We start from the raw sequence: 22,630 nt of genomic DNA on the forward strand, positions 1-22,630 counted from the left end.
TTTGAACTGTGAGCTAAATTGCCTTTTTCTCCATTGGCTTTTTCCTTTAATCTTTGGGAGAACTCTAGACTATACTGGGCTTTAAAGGCCCCTTTTGACAGCGTTACCTTATGTCATGGAATCATTGTGAAAAAGAGCTAAGTTATAAATACTTTATATGTGTTTAAATAAAATAGTATTTATCTAAGAGCTTTAATTTCATTTAATAGGTGATAGAGATGACCTTGAAGATTAAAGCTGAAATATTCTTCATTCTTTAAGTGTGTTAATATGTGTGTGTGCACATTTGTGTGTGTGCACATGGGTGTGTGTGCTTGTGTGTGCATGAATGAGTGTATGTGTTTGCATGTGTGCAAATGCATGAATCTGTACTAGTATATTTGCATGTGTGTATGCATGGGTGTGTGTTTGTGTATACTGGCATGTGTGTTCGTGTGCATGGGTGTGTGCTTGCATATGCTGGCATGTGTGTGTGCATATGCACAGGCACATTCTCTATTAATATGATGCCATTTGCAGGGTGCTTGCCACTTTCTTGAGACTCATGGTTCTCTGCTTTCGATTACACTCAGACTAGTCCAAAACCCCTCTGAACTAATTCTAATCAACTTGGAAGCCACCACACTCAGGCATGAGGCTGTCAAATGTGAGTGTTTGCAGATGTCAGTGCAGAGATGGCAGGAATACAGGAGGACAGATCAAGGCTTAGTCACTGAAAAATACATGCCAGTGCATCCCAGCTCCAGAGCACCATCACAGCCCATAGGAAAAACGTGTCATGACAGTAAATCAATAACCCCTTGGAGATGATTCATTTCTGAAATATCCCTGATTAATTATGCCAGTGCATGCTTGGCAAGAGTACTTTGCTCCAGCATTAACCTAATGCTTTTTACATGAAGCAGGATTATAACTGGTTCTCATAAGTCAAATTTGACATTTTAAATCAGGCTTTAAAGGTTTGGGTTATAGATTTTATAATGTCTCCATGTCAAACATAATTGCTCTTATTGCTGCTAGTAGACGTTTGCCAATCAATCAAAATAACATTTATTTTCATCATAAACAAGGGTAAATTAAAACCATTTGAAATCATTGTATTTGAAAACTTAGTGAAGAAGCATCTTTAGTGTCATTGAAATTTGCTTCCTCACTGTGATACGGGAGCATGATGAAATTATAAAAGTCGATGGAAATGTGTTACTATTTTCACTTCGAAAAATTAATGCCTCTACGTATTTTGTGAGTACACGGCTTAAGTTTGGTGGCTTATTCCCTTATGATTATGATTTGGGGCAAAATAGCTCCCTTTCTTAACATAATAGGAAATTATCGTTTTGTCCCGTAAAGATGAATGTATCTTTCAATTTATCTGTAAATTGCATTCAGGAACTTATTTCTTATTCCTCTTAAATTGCAAGGATTTTTTTTTTTCTAATGAAAGTCAATGGAAACAGAAGATTTGCTTAAGGGGAAGTCATACTAATAGGTTCCTTCAACAAAAGTTTAGCGTACAATGCTCAACTGGTTTGTTCCTTCTCCCTAAAGTACTTCCAATGCATCAGGATCACCTTCCCTCATGGTAATTATAGCATTATGTGGTATATTACTACACTATTTCTATACCACATGTGTATACTATTTCTATAGGATTATACTGAGATAGATCTCAGTATAGTCATTAAGTTCCATCATGTAGGTATGCAGTGGGAACACGAAAAAGAGGAATTAACTCCCCCTAAGACAGAGCTGACCTTGTGGAATAGTGTATTAGTCAGAATAGGCTAACTTACCCAAAGATAGTAACTTCATTCTCTGTAGATTAACCCCACAAAGTTTCTCATTCACACAAAGTGTATTGTTATCCAGTTGACCCTCCAGAGCAGCTTTCTTCTAGGTGATTATGCAGACATCCAGAACTCTTCCATCTATGGTCTTAACGTGTGGCTCTCAAGTCACTATGGTAGAGGAGAGAGAGAGTGAACACACACTAGCTTTTAAATGCACTGACCTAGGAGTGTCCACATCCCTTCTGTTAATAATAGGCCCGTTGCCAGGACTAGAGCCTTCTGCAGCCCCGCCTAACTGAGGATGCATAAAAATGTGAGGCTGATTCTTTGATGGGAGGAATAGGACTCTGAGATATGTATATACCAAGGATAAAATCCCAAATATTAAGGGATTGCAGTCAGAAAGAAGAAGGTAAACAAAGACATGAAAGTTTGAGGTCTTTTAGTGGAACAATAACAGTTGCCAGTCCAGAGTGGTATAAGATTAATCTAGAAAAGTAGGTTGAATCACATAGTAAGGGCCTTTGAAGGCAATGCCAAGAAACTTGGACTTTACTTGAAGATAGTGGGAAGATTTTGGCCAGGCGCAGTGGCTCACACCTGTAATCCCAGCACTTTGGGAGGCCGAAGTGGGTGAATCATGAGGTGAGGAGTTCAAGACTAGCCTGACCAACATGGTGAAACCCTGTTTCTACTAAAAATACAAAAATTAGCCAGGCATAGTGGTGGGTGCCTGTTATCCCAGCTACTTGGGAGGCTGAGGCAGGAGAATTGCTTGAACCCGGAGAGCGAGGTTGAAGTGAGATGGGATCACGCCATTGCACTCCAGTCTGGGCAACAGAGTGAGACTCCAACTCAAAAAAAAAAAAAAAAAAAAAAGGAAGATTTTTTTTTTTTAATTTATTTATTATTATTATACTTTAAGTTGTAAGGTACATGTGCATAACGTGCAGGTTTGTTACATATGTATACTTGTGCCTTGTTGGTGTGCTGCACCCATCAACTCGTCATTTACATCAGGTATAACTCCCAATGCAATCCCTCCCCCCTCCCCCCTCCCCCCTCCCCATGATAGGCCCCGGTGTGTGATGTTCCCCTTCCTGAGTCCAAGTGATCTCATTGTTCAGTTCCCACCTATGAGTGAGAACATGCGGTGTTTGGTTTTCTGTTCTTGTGAGTTTGCTAAGAATGATGGTTTCCAGCTGCATCCATGTCCCTACAAAGGACACAAACTCATCAAAAAAAAGGAAGATTTTAATGAAGAGAACCACATAGTCAGAATTGTCTTTTTAAAGCCATACTCTGACATTGGAGGATGCTGATATCTATGAATAAGTGGATTCTACTGAGAAAATATCTGAAAAGCAGGTGAATAATTTTAAAACCCTAGGTTATTGTTTTTCAAGGTTCTTTTTGTTAAATTTCAGAATGTTGTGAATGATGTTTCAGTTTTCTGTAGTTGCTCCCCAAACTTGTCACTTTTTTCATGATCTTTAAGAAAATACTTCCGTGCTTTAAATTTTACTGACTGCAGGAACACCTACTTGAGTTTCACTTTTCCCTTGCCGTCCACCTCTGCCGTGTCCCCCATTGCTCTCTCTTCTCCCATTCTTCACCTCACTCCCGAAAATGTTTCTGTATTAGTCCATTTTCATGCTGCTGATGAAGACATACCCAAGACTGGGTAATTTGTAAAGAAAAAGAGGTTTAATGGACTCACAGTTCCACATGACTACAGAGGCCTCACAATCATGGTGGAAGGCAAAAGGCATGTCTTACACGGTGGCAGCCAAGAGAGCATGAGAGCCAAGCAAAAGGGGAAACCCCTTATAAAACCATCAGATCTTGTGAGACTTATTCACTATCATGACAACAGTATAAAGGAAACCACCCCCATGATTCAGTTTTCTCCCACCAAGACCCTCCTACAACACGGGGCAATTATGGGAGCTACAATTCAGGATGAGATTTGGGTGAGGACACAGCCAAACCATATCAGTTTCCAAAATACTTTTAAGGAGAACAGGCCACCAAAAACACAAGAAAGGTAGCACAAATCTCAGAAAGAGAATGCCTCTCTGTGACAGTGGCTTGGAGTTACTCTCCCTTCTTCCCCTCTACCTCCATGAGGCCCTTGCTACCTATGCGATTTACCCTCCAACATGGGCATAAAGACTGACCTGTTGTCCCTCAGACCCCGGAATCTTAAGAAGCTGAATGATGGGATGACGAGATTATTTCAGGTTCCTTCTCCCAGACACAGCCATGACACAGTCAGCTCCCCTTCCCTCTTATGAGATCTTCCCCTGGCCATTCTTTTATCCTTCGGTTGTCCCAGTGCTCCATAGGCAGTGGAGCATCGGTAGCCAAACTGCCCAAGTCTGAGCACAAACTCACCACCTTCCAGTTGGATAAACTTGTGCAACTTTCTTAAGTTCTTGTGCCTCAGTCTCTGTAAAATGGAATTGATGATGATAACGACATATACCTTGAGGCATTATCTTGAGAATTAAATGAGCTTTAATCCATGTAAAGCGATTAGTACAGTTCCTGGCATGCAATAAATAGATCTCACAGAATAACTTCAATTATTTGCATGTGTTGTGTGATCCACTTCTACTCCAAGATCCTATACATTGCAACCCCAGTGAATGAGATCTTTTCCAAGGTGAGAGACTTTAAATTTTTATTCGCCTAATTGAGACACATTTCCTAGAACAACAGTCCATTGGAGGCAAGGATGACTGGTGCATAGTAGGAATATAGTATTTGTTGAATGAATGAATGAACTAACAAGCGTGGGAAGCAGCGTGTGTCAGTAAAAGAGCATGTTTTAGAGTCAGGAAGATCTGGAATCAAATATTGGCTACACCATTTATGAGTTCTACACTACCTTTGACAAGTGAACCCCTCTGTTCCTACATTTTGTCATGTATAAAATGAAGAAGATAACTACTGCATTAGGATTGTTGTGAGAATTAAATATGATAATAATGGAAAATGTCTAGTATAAACTCAGCATATATTAGGAACTCAGTAAATGGTAGCTATTATTATTGTTATTCCATATTTCTGCACATCCAGTTAATAATAGGGGAAGCAGCATAAACACAGAGGGATGAAAAAAAATATTTTCTTTGTTTACCTGTCAAATTGACATTTACAAAGTTAGACTAGCTTTCTTTTTGTTCTTTACCTTATGTTGTTTTCAGTACTGTAGAACTTATTAAAGTAAAGGAGAAAAAGAAGAGTAGAAAGGGGGAAATTGTAGGTGAGGAGGCTGCAGAGATGTGAGGAAGAGGTGTGAGGCTGAGAAGGTGGCCTAGAATAAAGTCATGGAAAGTCCCTTCCTTGAAAAGCCAGCAGAATAGAAGCCAGGCAGGAGAGAGGAGCGACTTGGCAGATAAATCTCTCCTCTTTTCACTCTCTTCTTCACCGTTTCTCCAGCTTAATCTTTCTACTATTAATATCCAAATTTGTTTCTCCTACTTCTCTAGATCTTAAACTCCATGGAAGATGTCTGAACCTATAGAGGAACGTCTGCTTCCTGCAGGGCAGACTTCAGCTCAAAACCCTCTAGGGTTTGGCAGACACCTCCCTCACCCTCACCCATGCAAACCCAGCTTTTCATCCTCTTTCACGTCTTGCAGTGGTAACAGTGCCCTTAGTGGACTGTGCTCTACCTTTACATACTTTTTCTTCTCCTTGGCCATGTGAATGAACACTTTCCTTTCCCCTTTCTTCTGCTTGTCAACCCCTAGTCACACTTAAAAATTCAGTTCACATGTCCACCATTATGTGAGGTCTTTCCTTGACATAACGAAGCTGAGCAAATTGCTCTGGCCTTTGCGCCATTGTTGACTGTCTGCAAGTCTGCATACAGCTCATCATAGTATAGTGGTTTGCTTGTTTGAGGGTATTCATTAGAGGTGCTATTCTGTGAGAACTACACATACTAATTGGGAAATCTTTGTAGAAGAAAGCAAACACTAGGTCACTTAAAAATGGGTGTTATATAGCATCCCACTTGCAAAAAGAATTCTTTAATTGGTGGCCCACAGGCTGCTGGGCTGAAAAGCAAAGAGAAAATACACACCACGCTGCAGCCTCCTGGTAATGCCATGGCCCCTTAGCACCTCCTAGGTGTCCTCATTAGGAGGATTCAGCAAGAGATAGTTACTGCCTCAAGTCATATTTAAAATCTTTAAATGCAAAAATAATAGCCCAGTAAAACGTGTCACTGTCCTAGTGTAATGGTTCCTATGACATATAGTTGCTCTTAATTGCAAAGATATGCATGTCTTTATTAAGTGTGCATCACTGTTTTATTTGGCGTAATTATTGAAACCATATCCTAAGAGTTGTTGGGGCTAATGTTAGAAGTGAGTAAATTCCAAATTTAGTCCTTAGCCTATAAAGAGTTTTGGAAGTGCCCAGAACATGCTGGCACTCAGTAAGTGTTGTTCTGTCTGAACCTGAGGTTTTCACCTTGGGTCACTGTTTCTAACCTGATTTTGAACATGAGGTTGTTCCGGTGTAAGAGCATCTCAGCCTGATTTGACAGCCGGCAGGAACAGGTATCCAACCTACGCCAAAAAGGCACAGTTTAAAAATACCCTGGCAGTTTCTGGAGAGAGATTGTATGCCATACTTATAGGCAGCACCCAACTAAAGCCGGCACCGGGCCCTGGGGAGAGGGAGACCCATGACAAGAGGAAGTTCTGTTTGACTTCTGGAGAAACAAAAAGTATAGTGGCTGAGACTGGCAGTTCCTCATCATTCAAAACACTACAATATCTCTACTAGGAAGGGAGGGAGGGAGGGAGGGAGGAAGGGAGGAAGGGTGACAGAAATTGAGCTGACCAATTAGCAAAATTAATAATGATAGTTTCAAGATAAAACATTTTGTCAGATTTCCCAAGGTAAAAATTCAGGGGATTTTTTTGGAGCCCGCATCAGTTTTCTTTCCAAGCTACTTGGGATGTCATTTCTATCTCCCTTGAAGAGGAGAAATCTCATCCAGCTAACACTGTACAGTGGCCCCAAGGGAAGATCCACGCTGATTCTCCTCATGCCCTCACTAATGCTGCGTTTTCCTGTATTCTTCAAACATTTGACTTATTTGGGAAGCCTAGAAGCTTTGCCAAAGATTACGATCAGTCAGAGTTTGGTGATTTTTCTCAGTTTTGCACATGTTCCCTTTCTGTTGTTTTAGATCATGTTTTACTAATGCAATGGGGCTTTATTTTCAAACCTGGAAATTTCCTCTTGCCTTATTTCAGGATAAACATTTTCTCATTTTTAATACCCTTTTGTTCTATGCAGGGTGAGAGGAAACAGGAAAAAATCAACAAAATATTCAAGTTACAATCTAGAGTGCACACTTTTTGTATCTTAGGATAGTTTTTCATATTATTGTTATATATAATATAGCTGTAAACTTACTGGACCTTCCTTATCCCATCTTCGTAGGCAAGTCCAGTCACATCGCTGGCCCTGCCTGCAGTCTAGGTGCTCATAAGAATCCAGGTGCACAGTAACACAAAGATATGTACTTGGAAAGATATGCATGTCTTTATTAAGTGTGCAACACACAGGCACATGCACACTGCCATCTTTTTATTTAAGATCCAAAGTTGTCATTGGGGTATTAGAAAACATGAAGGCAAGAATAAGCTCATCTAGCGATTTGATGCACGCCTAACTGTGCAAACACTTCCAGAGGCCTGCCTGTATCCCACAGGTGCCAATAGTGGACGGGATTACCAGGTATTTTATGACCCAATGAGGTTGGCCACACCTCACGTTCAAAAGCTGGTTTTACTTCTGAGGAAGAAACGATTTTTGCCTGGTGTTCATATGATATGGGAGTAGTACCCTCCTATTAAAAAATATTTTGGAGAGAAGGAGAAAGACGAGAGAAATAGCAGTTGAACATAGTCTTCAAATATTGCCTATTAATTTTTCTGTTGTACACTCTGATTATAACCCTCAATTCTACAGATCTAAAATAATCTTGAGAGGCCCCCTAATTCATCCATCTGACTTGCCTGGATTTATACCATCGTGCAGCATAATTTTTGTCCTTCTATTAATCCACAGAGAAGGTTATTCCAAAACTTCTCTGTAGTTTATAGGTCACTCATTGCCATCACAGATAGTCCAAAATTTTCCCCAGGAGCCAGTCCAGATACTTCTTGTGTAATGTGAACTTTTTTCCTTTAATACCGTTACATTCTTCTGTCAGAACCTAAACTTCCAACTCATCCATCTTTCCAGTTTCCTGGTGAAGGGACATTTGATTCATAAATCAAATAATCTAGTAGTTAGAAGGTACAACTACAACTTATAAATAATCTATTCCAGTATACCCCAGTATGTAGACTGTATAGCTCTGGTGTTTTGCAAGGTAATTTATGTAGCACAGGGACCTGACATTGAATAATATTGAATTACATACTGAAAAGTTTATTCCCTCTGAAGTATCTTTCAGTCCTTCTCATTCTGTTTAGGAGAGTCTCTCTTTTATGCCAGAATATCTTTTTTCTTTTCTTTTCTTTTCTTTTTTTTTTTTGAGACTGAGTCTTGCTCTGTCACCCACTCTGGAGTACGATGGTGCGATCTTGGCTCACTGCAACCTCTGCCTCCCAGATTCAAGTGATTCTCCTGCCTCAGCATCCCAACTAGCTAGGGTTACAGGCGCCTGCCACCACGACTGGCTAATTTTTGTATTTTTAGTAGAGACAGGATTTCACCATGTTGACCAGGCTGGTCTCGAACCCCTGACCTCAGGTGATCCACCCGCCTCAGCCTCCCAAACTGCTGGGATAACAGGCGTGAGCCATTGTGTCCAGCCTTACGCCAGTATATCTTTAATGCCCCTCTAGTATTTACTAACGTCCTCATTTAACACAGATAGGGCAGGCCTCAAAATAATCTAACAAATATTTACTAAGATTAATTCATTTTTATTGTATTTGGTTTTGTGGTTATCTTCTATTTATGGCAAATGATATTCCATTTATGAGAGTTTACATACAGTTTTTCTTTAAGCACATTTATTTAAGAAAAATGTGAATTGGTTGAGAACTTTAAAAAAAAAAATCAAGTAGCATGAACAGGGCCACAGTGTGGCTTTTGTAGATTTTAAGCACTTTGTGTTAGTGAGTCCCTTCTTACATTCGTGTGTATGTGTGTAAGTATATGTATATGATGTTTTATGATGGCATTGGTATACAGATGAATATAATCTTCAACTCTGAAAGTTCATTTTTTCTTCTGATTCTAAAAGAAACTAAGACATTTTCATGGGCCCTGGCACTGTGTCTACTGTCCCTAAAGCATATGTGGGTCAGCTCTGGCATGTGTTATAGCAAAACTCCTTAGCTCTTCATGAGAAGCCTAATTTAATCCAACTACCTCATTTTACAAAGAATAATACTAAGCTTCACACACGTGTGAAAACCTGTGAGCAAGGACAAAATCAGAACTAGATCTCAGAGGCCAGCCTCCTAATCTTTCCACTTAATTACACTGCTGTCTTCCTTTGAGCCTCTTCTGCAAAAGCCCTTTTTCTTGTCCCGTCTGCTTCAGGGTCTTCACATCAGAATTAATCATGGGTCCTTGAGTGAATCCAGCCCCATCTCAGGTGTGAGGACTGCTCTGTGTGGAGGTGACACCCCCTTGTGGATCTCTTCTGCAGACAGACCTTTGACACGGGAGGCCCGTCGGTTCACAGCATCCATGGCAGTGGAGTGAGTTCACTCCGCTGCATCACGGGGGACCCACCAAGACCCCATTAAGAAAAACACAAATGATGCAACAAATCAGGATAGATTTAGGCTTGGTTTTTGGACACAATCTTCCAAATTATAGCTCCTCATTAAAACTAGCTAAAATGGATGATAGAGCTTGGGATAGGTTCACCACTGATATCCTAGACCAGTACTTTCTACGTTGGAGTTTATATGGAAGACCAAAGGTTTACTCCTTGGGCTGTCAATGCTTCATTTTACCTAGCCCTTCAAACAAGTCAAGCCTTGTTTTTAACTCAGCTCCTGGGGAATTGTTCTGTTGACAACGTACTGCAGAGAACAGTCCAAACAATTCTTAAGAGCCAAGAGCCACCTCTGGTGACCAGACTTTGTAACCTTCTCATTTATCCAAGATGGATCTACATCTACCTGAAAATACTATAAGTTGTAAATGGTATTTGTGTTTGGGGAAACAGAAACAGATCATGCTTCAGTTCACTTCCAGCCGTCTGTAAGTGTCATCATACCACTAGAAAGTTCTGACTTTCAAAAAGTAACAGATCCTGGTGAGGTTGCGAAGAAAAGGGAACACTTATACACTGTTGGTGGGAGTGTAATCCAGCCCATTGTCAAAAACAGCATGACAACTCCTCAAAGAGATAAAAGTAGAACTACCATTAGACCCAGCAATCCCATCACTGGGTACATACCCAGAAGAATAGAAATCATTCTACCATAAAGGTATATGCACACAAATGTTCATTGCAGCACCACTCACAACAGCAAAGACATGGAATCAACCTAAATGCCCATCAGTGACAGACTGGATAAAGAAAATGTGGTACTTGTATACCACAGAATACTATGCAGCCATAAAAAAGAATCAGATCACATCTTTTGCAGGAACATGGATGCAGCTGGAGACTGTTATCCTTAGTAAACTAATGCAGGAACAGAAAACCAAACACTGCATGTTCTCACTTATAAGTGGAAGCTAAATGATAAGAATTTATGAACATAAAGAAAGAAACAACAGACACTGGGGTCTACTTGAGGGGGGAGGTTGGGAGGAAGGAGAGGAGCAGGAAAGATAATGATTGGGTACTGGGCTTAAAACCTGGGTGATGAGCTAGTATGTACAACGAACCCCCATGATGTGTGGTTACCTATATAACAAACCTTCACATGTACCCCCAAATCTAAAATAAAAGTTAAAAAAAGTTCTGACTCTATGCTAGCTAATGTTATTGTTTATTATTATTGATATGATAATGTACCACAGGAAAAACATATTTAGCAAAAATCATTTTTTACAGTGAAGACCTTTTTATTTGTTTTGAGGCCCAACCAAAAACTAATTCCAATCTGTTGGGAGATAATGTGAGTGATCTGCAATTATGCACTCCTACAGGTTTATTGATTCAAACATTATTCAACTGTGACATCTTGTAAAAATATAATTCTAATGCAGAAAGAAAGAGCATGAGATCTGGAGGCATACAGAACTGGTTTTCTTTTTTTTTTTTTTTTTTTTGAGACGGAGTCTCGCTCTGTCCCCCTGGCTGGAGTGCAGTGGCGCGATCTCGGCTCACTGCAAGCTCCGCCGCCCGGGTTCACGCCATTCTCCTGCCTCAGCTTCCTGAGTAGCTGGGACTACAGGTGCCCGCCACCGCGCCCGGCTAAGTTTTTGTATTTTTAGTAGAGACGGGGTTTCACCGTGGTCTCGATCTCCTGACCTTGTGATCCGCCCGCCTCGGCCTCCCAAAGTGCTGAGATTACAGGCGTGAGCCACTGCGACCGGCCCAGAACTGGTTTTCTATCCTACCTCTAGACCTACTAGCTCTGTGATCTTAGGCAAAATAATTAACCTTTCTGAGCCTTTTTTGCCCCATCTACGGAATAGAGTTGATAATATCCATATAGGATGTTGTTTTGAAGATTAAATTATGTGAAAAAACGTTGACTGAGTACCTCTCTTGTGCCATGCTCTTTTCTAAGTGCTGCAGATACCACAGTGAGCAAAATGTAAGAGTGCTGTTCTTATGCAGTGATGATTTTAACTGGAGTTAAATATTTCCCTTCTGGTTCTTAAGTCATTGAAGCAGAGTATTGCCTGAGAATGGATTGGAACTGGATTTCACATACCTGTAGTTCTAAAATAATTATCTCTCTTGCTGCTATGGATTTTAAGTTATAACTCAACTGCTAAAGGTTACTTATTCAGCAGGACCATTCATAGTTTTTTACCATTCTTTTAGTTCACAAAACTTTAGTTAACTGTAAGGCAACGTTTATATTTGCAGCAAATATTTTACACTAATTTATGTTTGTTAATATATACTATGTATAAATAAGCATAACTTACATTATACATTTCTAGAGAGGGAGATCCACAGTCTTTAGTGCATGAAAATTCCAAATGATAAGCTGTTACCTTGACATAGAAAAACCTACTAAGATTTGTCACTGGACAAGCCTGCACATGCGCAGCTAGCCACAAAAAGATCTTTTGTCTGTGGTTATGTCACTGATGGGACAAGTTGCTCCTGTTTAGTGGTGATGACGCCAATGATGAAGTGATCTAGAAAGATATTCCTTTTTCAAATTGATTTTCTTCCTGGAATGATTACAGTACATGCTGATTTTCCCAGATACATCTGATCATCAGCAACTATCAGATGTCCTATCTGGAAGATAGGCATACATTTTATCACTTTCCTTGATAAAATAATGACAACTGAATAAGCATATTCTGATTGGTTATTTATACAACCAATATTTATTTATTAAAAAATGGAGGATTTTCTACTTTATTTGGAGCAATGAATGAAGGGTAGAACTTAAGAAATGTATTAATATCAGTGATCCAAAAGTGATGTCATTGTCATTTATAACCCACACAGGCCCTCAGGGTCAGCATTATCATCAGTATAAAGGTTTGATCTGCAGGTATTTTTCTTCTGTGTAAGATTTGATAAGACATAGCCTTATTGCCAGGTGTACATTTGAATTTTACATGAATGCACCATTGTAAAACTACTGTTGCCATCTCAAACTGTTGGCGACATTCCAGGCGGATGTCATCTGAGGTAACTATAATGAAAAATCAATCAATCTTTAAAATGCATACTGTCTCTGTATTAGCACACATATACATTGGCTCGCATGACTTTCTTCAGAGCTAATTATATTGTTTTTAAAAAATAGTAATGAAGAAGATAAAAGATGAATATAAAGCTACCCAACTGTGGAATCACTCACCTGATTTTCTCAGAATGCCACACTCTAATTACTAATATATTGGCAGTCAGCACAGTTATCTAAAGGAGAATGTTTAAGGCAAAGATTGTCCACTGTTTAATATTTCTTAAAAATCATGCCTTTCTATTTTTTTCTAAGAATATAAACAACAGGTTGCTCCAAAGATATTCATTTAGATATCCCCAACATGCCTTTTGCCTGCCAAGGCCCACTTGCCACCTGGTTCCATTTTACTAAAATGCTTATTAGACTTTGAAAATCATAATATTCAATTTCCTGCCTTTGCCTTGAATACACAAATAATACAGGAAGAGCAAGGCAACGATTCTTTCACGGCTGTTTAGGAAGTACTAAATAGAATTTAAAACTGCTGATGGGTCAGTTTTCAGTTCTGCCATCTTTATACTCTTGAGAAGGTCTCCAATATTGGAAGGTAAATATATATCCTGACCCAGTTTTATCTTAGAAACTCTTTGTTCCTCATATTTGTCCACTAAATTTCAAAACCGAGGGCATCTGAACATTTGAAAGGTTTAAGAATTTTAGTTTCCTTTCTTCTTACCTATAGATGGGATAAATTTCATCTCCATCCTGTTCCAATAAACTTAGTGTCTAGAGTAACCACTGGATCAGAAAAACAAAAAGATGTTCTACTCAGTTTCTTGGAATTCTGCCTTCAGACATCATATCTAAATTCATGCACTGCTGGTCCAAACTGGCACACCCTTTCTGGAAGCTAATTTGGCGTTGTTTGCTAACCTGCTGCTCGCGCACACATAATTTGGCATTATTTATCAACAGCCTTAAAATCTGTATAGCCTTTGACAACAAAAACATAATTTAACATTCAGACAAAGAGTTCTATGAAAGATGTTCATCATGATATTTTTAATAAATGAAAGGTTGAAAATCTTTTACATCGTGCTCGCTTCGGCAGCGCATATACTAAAATTGGAACGAAAATCTTTTACATCTTGATATCCAGGAACAAGAATTGGTTAAATAAATCTTGGTATAGCCATATAATGGAGTTCTCCAAAGCTATGGTCAAGACCGATTTTCTAGAAGAATTTCTAAAATACCGTATCAGAAATTCTCATGCTACAATATTATGATAAAAATCCAAAACAAAATTGCACACACAGTATGATATTAACTATGTATAAGTAATATGAACAGGGAAAGAAAAAATGGGACATACACCAAAATGTTAACAGTGGTTATTGTTACTCCTTTCTTTTGTTCCAGTTTTTTCTTAGACATTTTTCTATGTTATCAAAATTCTCTGTAATGAGCAAAAAATAAAATAAAATTTCAAAAATTAAGATACAGAAGAAAAATATTAATGGAGCAACCAAGGCACTATGTGGTTTTATGTCCATTCTACTTCTTTGGTGAGCCGTAGACTTCTTTCTGCCTGACACTTTCCTAGGAATTTATAGTATGCATTCTCCTACCGGAGAAAAAACAACTACAGAGAGACAATGATAAGAATCTGTGTCACCTAGTCTCTGTTATTTTCCAGCACACCACGGTTCTGCCCTTTATATTAATCGAGATGAGGACATCGCACCATCAGTATCCCAGCAGGAGCAGCGGACTCACCGCCATATGTACCTTCTCTGTTGGCTATATATTATGGTAAGGACCATGCCTGCTGGGCTTTCTTATTGTATTAGATTCTGCACTGCTAAATTTGGGCACATATTTCATTATGGATATAATCACTAACAGATTCACACTGTGTGCCTCATTTGGTCCAAGACCTGTGCTTTGTCTCGTTTCCCCAGATGCTTATATTTTTAGAAAGTATATGCCAAACCTCACACAACAGGAATTTGTTGAACAATCCCATGTAAGCAGTGGTTCTTCCAAGGCTACATTTTTCAACTCTTTTTCAAACTAAATGTTTTTCTTGGACACCGGTTTTATTGCTTAAGGGCTTTTTTGCTTTGGGATTTTGTTGTTGCTTTTGTTGGGGGGAAGGGGAGTTGCAGCAAACACAGATGAGAACAGAAGTGACCTCTTAGAGCAATGACTTTAAACTTACTAGGAAACAAGTGAAAATTGTACATTTTCCCCGGTCCATTTAAAACGTACTCCAGAATTAGCTGTTACATGGAGAATGCATTAAACTGTTCTGTTTTTAAATATTGGGGTAAATAAAACACAAGAAATCTTCATTTGATCTATTGTGCACAGTTCAGATCGAAGTGCAAGGTGCCAAATTTATCTGATAAAAGAATTTTTGCCTGGCGAGTCTACCTCACATTAATTTCAGTTCTTATCAGGTTTTTAACACTTCAAAAATTATTTATCTTAACATAGAGAATTTCTTATTTCTCTTTATAATTCCAAGTCCTCTTTGACATATTAACACGCACAGAGGAGTTCCCTCCTGCCAGCATTTCTGCCTCTTGGGACTCTTCTGTCCTGAGTTCTGGGTCACCATCCCCTCCTTTAAGCCTGAAGGACTGGATAATGTTCTTCCAAACACCCCTCAACTGTACTTAATCCCCCCAAATCCTAGAGCTCTTTGGGAGGCCCTGTCTCCATGGAGCATCTTGCTCCAGCTGGAGTTGAAATATAAAATAAAGGATGCTACAGTACATGACACACTTTGCATAATCACATGATGCCCCAAATCTGAGCAGAAAGATTTGCTTCAGGAAGTCACACCCTCTGGCTGGATATAAGGAGACATCCAGAGGATGTCCATATGGACAAGCATAAGCCACCGCGTCCAGCTGGGAGGAGCTTTACGACCATGTGGTCCTCCCAGCTGGGCGTGGTGGCTCACGCTTGTAATCCCAGCACTTTGGGAGGCCCAGGCAGACAGATCACTTGAGACCAGGAGTTCAAGACCAGTCTTGCCAACATGGTGAAACCCCATCTCTACTAAAAATATAAAAAATTAGCCAGGTGTGGTGGTGGGCATCTGTAATCCCACCTACTCGGGAGGCTGAGGCGTAAGAATCTCTTGAACCCCGGAGGCAGAAGTTGCAGCAAGCCGAGATCGCGCAACTGCACTCCACCCTGGGCAACAAAACAAGACTGTGTCTCAAAAATAAATAAATAAATAGATAAATAAATAAACTCCTCCCATTGGCCCCTCCTTCAACTAGTAAAGACCACTTGCAAGGACTAGGGAAGTGTTTGTTTTCCTAATTACTTTCTAAGCTTTTTCCCTCATCCTAAACCTTAAGTTTCTCTGATAGAAAATGTCCAAATGATCAGAACTCATACCTGCAATATGACTAAAGTTATGTCTTAAAAATGGATTTATGTGCTTTATACATATGAACTTACATTCAAAGGAGTGTTATCTTTCAGAAGAGTCAAGTAGGGAGGCTGCACAATTATTCCAGGGATGCCACGATGTTTAAAACATACCTGGAACTGCCTATAGCCATAGTTTACAAATCAGTCTCACTTCCCACCCCTACCCCAAATACGGTCTCATTACTTTGCACTCCTATTTGCTTACCTGTGGAAAAGGCAAGTTCTTTGCTCTGGGAACTCTGGGTATACTTCTGCAAATTCATTTATATGCTATTAAATTATCTGCATCTTGTAGAGCCCCAGAGATTTCAGGAACTATGTACTTTCTGATGGTCTGTCTTCCGTTGTGGGTAGAATCAGTCCACGTTCCAAAGAGACACATGGGAAATGCCACATAGTCCTCAGTATAGACCCCCAAGATCCCTCATGAAAATGAAGCATTACTCATGTTCTGTGTGCCAAGTGAGGCTTGCCAGCTCTGCGTACTCCCTAAGCAAACCAGTACTTGTTTGGACATGTATTTACATTAACCAGTGAATTCTCTCAGATTTGTTCTGAGAAAGCATTCAAAGTAGACTTTTTCCTTTGGTGTTCTGCCCTGGGCATTCATAACTATGCCAAAAGCTAAACAATGGCCCTCACGTCATGTCACATTATGTAAATCCAAGATTTTAATTGTTATCAAAAGGGTACTGGCTTTTGCTTCCTTTCAGACTATGTTAGGGCCAACATACCAGTGACACAACAGCCAAAGGTTTGGGATATGAAATCTTTTGATAGCATACCAGGGTTGTAACTGGACATTCCAGAGCCCCATGCCAACATGAAAGAAAGCATTCCTCTCATCACATGCTAATTATAAAAGAAATAGATGGTCTGTGCAATACTGAGTAAGGTTGAGCTAAATCTATACCTCAGGGGCTGCTGGCCAGGCTGGCTGGCTGTTTTGCTGGGACTCTAACTTACTGTCCAGTTAGACTCAGCTGGCCCTCCTCATCTGAATCTATTCTCTTCCCAGGTTTGGATAGTGAGAGTAGAGAAAGTGAGGGACTTGGACTTTCCCCATTGACTGGTTCCCATTGAGCTCCTATTCTTGGTGGCTCTGTTTCCTAGCCCCCTTGCAGTCCTCCCCAGGCTTAGCATCTAAAGGCCGTCCCATCTCCTTCCATGATGACTTCTGCCTCTTTGCCACGTTTCTCTTTCCCCCAGCCCAAACATCACCTGTCCATTTGTGGGGAGCTCTTAACTCCTTTCCTGGGCACTCCCCTGATCATCATCCCCCCCAACACGCATTTCTCTGCACCTGTTTGTGAGATTTTCCCCAATCATTGAGAGGACCCTTATTTATAGCATTCTGGATACATACGGAGGTCTCCTTGGTGTCTGATGTAAGAGTTTAAGTATCAGGAATCATAATGGGTACCACTTCTTTGAGCCAGACACTGTGCCAAGTTCAGTTCAAATATTATTTAGTTGCCCAAACAGTCCTTAAAGATAGGCATGATATCTTGCCCATTTTTACAGGGAAGCATGCTGAAGTTTAGAGAGAGTACATGACTTGCCCAGGATGAGCCACTGGACTGTTGCCAGAACTACGGTACAAGCCCCAGTGTGTGGCTCCAGATTGTAGTCTGTTAACTGGACCCTCCACTGCCCTTGCTGTGTGAAGAGTAACTCCATGAATGAACATACTGAGTTTTTTATTTTGTTGAGAAGAAATACATAAGAACCAGCCAAGCCTGGTAGCTGAGGCCACTTTCTGGGTTGGAAACATTTCTAGACTTTAGCTTTCTCAGAAATAAAACAGGGAGGAGGACAGAATGTACCTCGTAGTTGGAAAGACACTGTTACTGCATATAAAGCCCATAGAACAATGCCTGACTCACAGTAAAAAAAAAAATACCTATATTTGCTATTTATCAGTTCTGAAATGCTCCTCAACAAATAGTAGTATAAACAGTAATGTTTTCTTTTCAAGGCTTGAGAATTTTAGTTACCATAAATGTTTTCTTTTTACTCATTCTGGATCATTTGCACAAAATCAAAAACAATTTTAGTAGTCATAAACAACTCTAAAGGATATGAAAATATATATTTTTTAATTATAAAAGAATGATTAGGAAATCTTACAGGGGTACTGGGTAACAACAGGGAGCTGTAAAATCATGGACTCCTGACTCTTGTTGCCTTCTGGTTGACATTTATAAAAGAGAAGACATCTTTGCTCCACCTGGTGCAGTCGTCTGGGGCTGAATCTTTTCCCAGGCTGCCTCCACCCTCACTTCCAAGCACCTGGAATCCTTGTCTCTCTGCAGTTCTGCTGCTTCTCATTGCTCTGCCTTTCAATCTGCAAGATACAGAAAGAGGAAACCAACTCAGACCCTAGGAAATGTACATCCTCAAGACTTTAAGAGTAGTCTCTGTCCTGAGGAGTCTTCTTCCAGCCCCTGGCTATTCTCCCCTCCTTCAGGGGTTTCTCATTCAATCGGAGCCCATGTGAGATGTCAGAAGCCATGTATAACACATGTTGATCTCTCAACCCAGGACACATCAAGAACAAGTAGGCGTTAGTGAAGGGGACGAAATGGATCCTGGGTGTTTCCACTTAAGTATAAATATTCCTTGTCAACTGCTGTGAGTGTATTTAAGGCAAAATAGAGATGTCTGTTGTCTCTGGGCCCTAGTGGTTTTAAACAAATTCCATATTCCAAATCTCATTTCCCAAATGTGTTCATCGAATAACTTTCCAACTCAGAAAATAAAGCAAAGTAAAATCAGAATTGTTAATGGAAAAAGCAAACTCTGTAAAATATTTAAAGAGGTTTATTCTGAGCAAACATGAGTGAGCATAGCCCAGAGAACAGTATCAAGAGGTCCTGAGAAAGTGTGCCCAAGACTGTTGGGTTACAGTTTGATTTTATACATTTTAGAGGGACAGAAGTTACAAGCAAAGATGTGAATCTATACATGTAAGGTATGCATTGGTTTGACCTTAAAAGGCAGGATGTCTCAAAGAAGTAGTGGGTGGTTACAAGTCATAGGTGGATTCAAAGATTTTTCTGATTGGGAGTTGTTTGAAAGAGTTAAGCTTTGTCTAAAGACTTTAAGTCAGTAGAAATAAATGCTTGAGTTAAGATAAAGGAGATTGTGGAGACCAAGTTTCTTGTTACGTAGATGAAGCCTCATAGGTGGCAGCCTTCAGAGAGAATGGATGGTAAATGTCTCTTTTCAGACCCTAAAAGGCATCAGGCTCTTGATTAATCTATCCTGGATCCAGGAATGTCCTGGCTGTATTAATGGAGACTCTCTACAAATGCAAAGATCCCCCACAAAAGATGGCTCTGCAGAGCCATTTCAAAATATGTCAAAGAAATATATTTTGGGCTAAGATATGTTTTATTTCCTTCAGGACCTACCATCTGTTATGTGATGCTACATCAAAATCAGGTTGAAATTTGGAATCTTATTGCCATGAAGTGCCTGTTTTGTTAGTCTTATGATCTCTATTTTAAAGTTAATCCTGGTCGGTTATGCCTAAACTCCAAAAAGGAGAGGGTACAATTAGGCATGTCTAACCTGCCTTCCCCTAATGGCTGCGAATTCCATTCTTCAGGTTTCTCTAGGGTCCCCTTGGCCCAGAGGGGGGTCCATTCAGTTGGTTGAGAGGCTTAGGATTTTATTTTTGGTTTACAGAATGAAGTGTGTTCATTCTTTTACGATCATTTCTAAATTATTTCATGTCAGAATTCTATCTTCCACAAAATTTGATTGTCTCTCAACTGGGCAATTTTGGATGATTTTTTGGCTTCTTGTTGAAATGTTTTTGTATCTCAAGTTTCTGCTGGAAACATACATTACTTTTTATTTACATACAGTATTTGTAAGCCAGAGAAAAAGTTCTCAAAAATAAAAATAAGAGTGTACTCAAATTTTAAAGTCTTAGAATATTTAGCTATGAATGAGTAAAATTTTTAGGAAAAAATTTGTACCCTCTTTACTAAGAAAATGAAATTTTAGACCACATTCAATTCCTTCCATTTAATCAGATGTTTCTTCACCAGTTAAACAAATCTGGCCGACATGTGTTATTTGACCAGCAGATGACATTTTTCTCAGTTCAACTTGACTCTTTCACTCCACCATAGCTGTTGACTTTTATATCTGTAATGGTTTGTGTACATTTTTCTGATTTTCTGGCATTAGAGAACCGAGTCCAAGATGAATGAAGTTGATAATGTTACTGGTGGCATATACGTATGGGTCTGCAACAACCTCATTTCTTGCCTCCTCAGAAGAAAGAATTTGACCAAGGGGCATAAGGCAGGGTGAGACTGAGGCAAGTTTTAGAACAGGAGTGAAAGTTTATTTAAAAGCTTTAGAGCATGAATGAAAGGAAGTAAAGAACCCTTGGAAGAGGGTCAAGTGGGCAACTTGGGAGATCAAGTGTGCAGTTTGACCTTCTGACTTGGTGTTTTATGTGTTGGCATGCTTTCGGGGTCTTGTGTTCCTTTCCCCCTGATTCTTTCCTTGGAGTGGGCTGCCCACATGCACAGTGGCCTACCAGCACTTGGCAGGGGCCGCATGCTCAGTGTGTTTATTGGAGTTGCGTGCATGCTCACTTGCGGCATTCTTCCCTTACCAGTTGAATGCTCCTAGAAGGTCATATACCAATTAAACTCCACCATTTTGCCTCTTAGTGTGCATGCTTGAGCACACTCACCCACCTCCTGAGATCTTATCAGGAAGCTGTTGATCATGAACTTTAGGTGTCTTTCTCCATTGGGAGACTGCCTTTCCCTGGTGCCAACTGCAACCAATTATTATTTGAAAGAGGCAGTTTTAACAACAACTGACTGACCATCACCTGATGGTTGCCTGACATTCTTGTTTGTAGGGAGGTAGTGGGGGAATGCTCTCCTGCCCTTTCATGTCTGACTAACTACCTACTGTAACAATAAGTATCTCACATTCTGGAGAGAGCTACCTTTCTTGGGGCTTATAAGAGACAGACAAAGGACTCTTCTCACTTATTATCACCAAGTCCATCCATGCTCCATCATGCCCGTCTTCCCCACCCTCTTCCCAAGTTGGGGAAGAGGGACAGGGTCTTTGCAGTCTTGAGTTTTGGATCTAGGGGAGCCACTGGGGGAAGGAAAGGCCTCTCCATACTGACCAAAGCCAAGTGTGAATCTCTAAGGGAATCCCTGGTAAATAATAGCAATGAGGCAGGAATTTAGGAAGCTGACTTGTTAGCCTTCCTTATGTCTCCTATTTAAGCAAGGAAAAGAGTCTTAGAAAGATATGGCAGGGCAGCGGGAGGAGAAGCTGTAAAGCGGCCTGTGGTCCCATCATTGTAAGTGCCAAAGTTTCTTGTAGATCTGGTTTGACATAGAGGAAGGTTGCTGGAGTTGAGCTGTCTTGATGGTAGCCCACCCAAGAAAGAATGGTTCCTGGGCAATGGTTTTCCAGCAGCAGGAAACCATGGGGTGTGCTACCCTGGACAGGAACCAGGGGGTGTTAAAGAGGTCAAGCTGGAGCCAGCCAGATCCCCCACATAAGGAAGCTGTTCATTGCAGAAACACTTCAGAGACCCCTGCAAACCTCACACATATGCACCGATGCAGAGGTGAGCACCCGGACTTCAGCCTCACAGCACTGATCAGTGGGAAGCAGGGATTTGCCAACCACAGCGAAAGCCCCTCGCACAAGCACAGGCAGTGAAGTCAGAAGATATTCATCCTTGTTCCCTTTCCCCCACCAGAAAGGAAAGAGGCATCTCAGAACCAGGCCATGTCCTCCTCTTCTACTTCAGGGTCTTGGAGTACATGGAATAAAGAAGTAAACCCCCTCCCATTCAGGGTTCCAGGAATAAGCCTGGTGTGTTCAAGGAAAGCAGAAGGCCACTGTGTGTGGAAACAGAGTGAGGGGGAGAGCACACAGAGCTCCTAGGGTGAGGGAAGGAGAGCGTTATAGGCCACTGAAAAGACTGCCCTTAATTCAAATTGGGAGTCATTGGAAGGTTTGGACAGAGACTTGACATGAACTGAGACATTTCTAAGGAATCACTTTGGCCAATGTGTTAAGAGTGGATTGAAGGCAAGGGTAGAACAAGGAGAAGAGAAAGGAAGGCTATAGAAGAAATCCTGCTAAGAGATGAAGTGGCGTGGACCCTGGTGGTAGAAATGGCGTTAATAGGATTCTGGATATATTTTGAAGGTAGAGTCAACAGGATTTGCTGGCCAAGTTTAAATTAAACTCTGGACTCAGCCCCTTTAATAACGTTTAACCTTGGTATGGAAGGCAAAATGATGCCCACCACAAACCCCCAAAGATATCCACATCCTAAAATCCCCAGAACTTTTGGATATGTTCCCTGACATGACACATGTTAAAAGGGACTTTGCAGGTGTGATTAAGGTAAGGACCTTGTGATGGGCAGGTTAGCCTGCTTTGTCCAGGTGGACCCAGTCTAATCCTGTGAACCCTTAAGAGTAGAGAGCCATTCACAACTGTGGTCAGAGAGACATGACTGCGGAAGGACAG

General features: G+C 40.5%; 1 protein-coding gene across 3 annotated transcripts in view; it reads left to right on the forward strand.

The window, feature by feature from the left end:
• The window catches only part of LOC105465752 (androgen induced 1), a 275,445-nt gene that overhangs the window by 210,072 nt on the left and 42,743 nt on the right, over window positions 1–22,630 (forward strand). For 2 of the 3 annotated variants that reach the window (XM_071096532.1, XM_011714327.2), the window contains one exon: window positions 14,331–14,446. The exons of the other annotated variant lie outside the window; for it this stretch is intronic. In XM_071096532.1, coding sequence (XP_070952633.1) covers window positions 14,331–14,446 — 116 coding nt within the window. The remainder of the gene's footprint in view (window positions 1–14,330; window positions 14,447–22,630) is intronic. 3 annotated transcript variants of the gene reach the window in all.

The sequence above is a fragment of the Macaca nemestrina genome, chromosome 5 (assembly GCF_043159975.1).
Source record: "Macaca nemestrina isolate mMacNem1 chromosome 5, mMacNem.hap1, whole genome shotgun sequence".
NCBI lineage: Eukaryota > Metazoa > Chordata > Mammalia > Primates > Cercopithecidae > Macaca > Macaca nemestrina.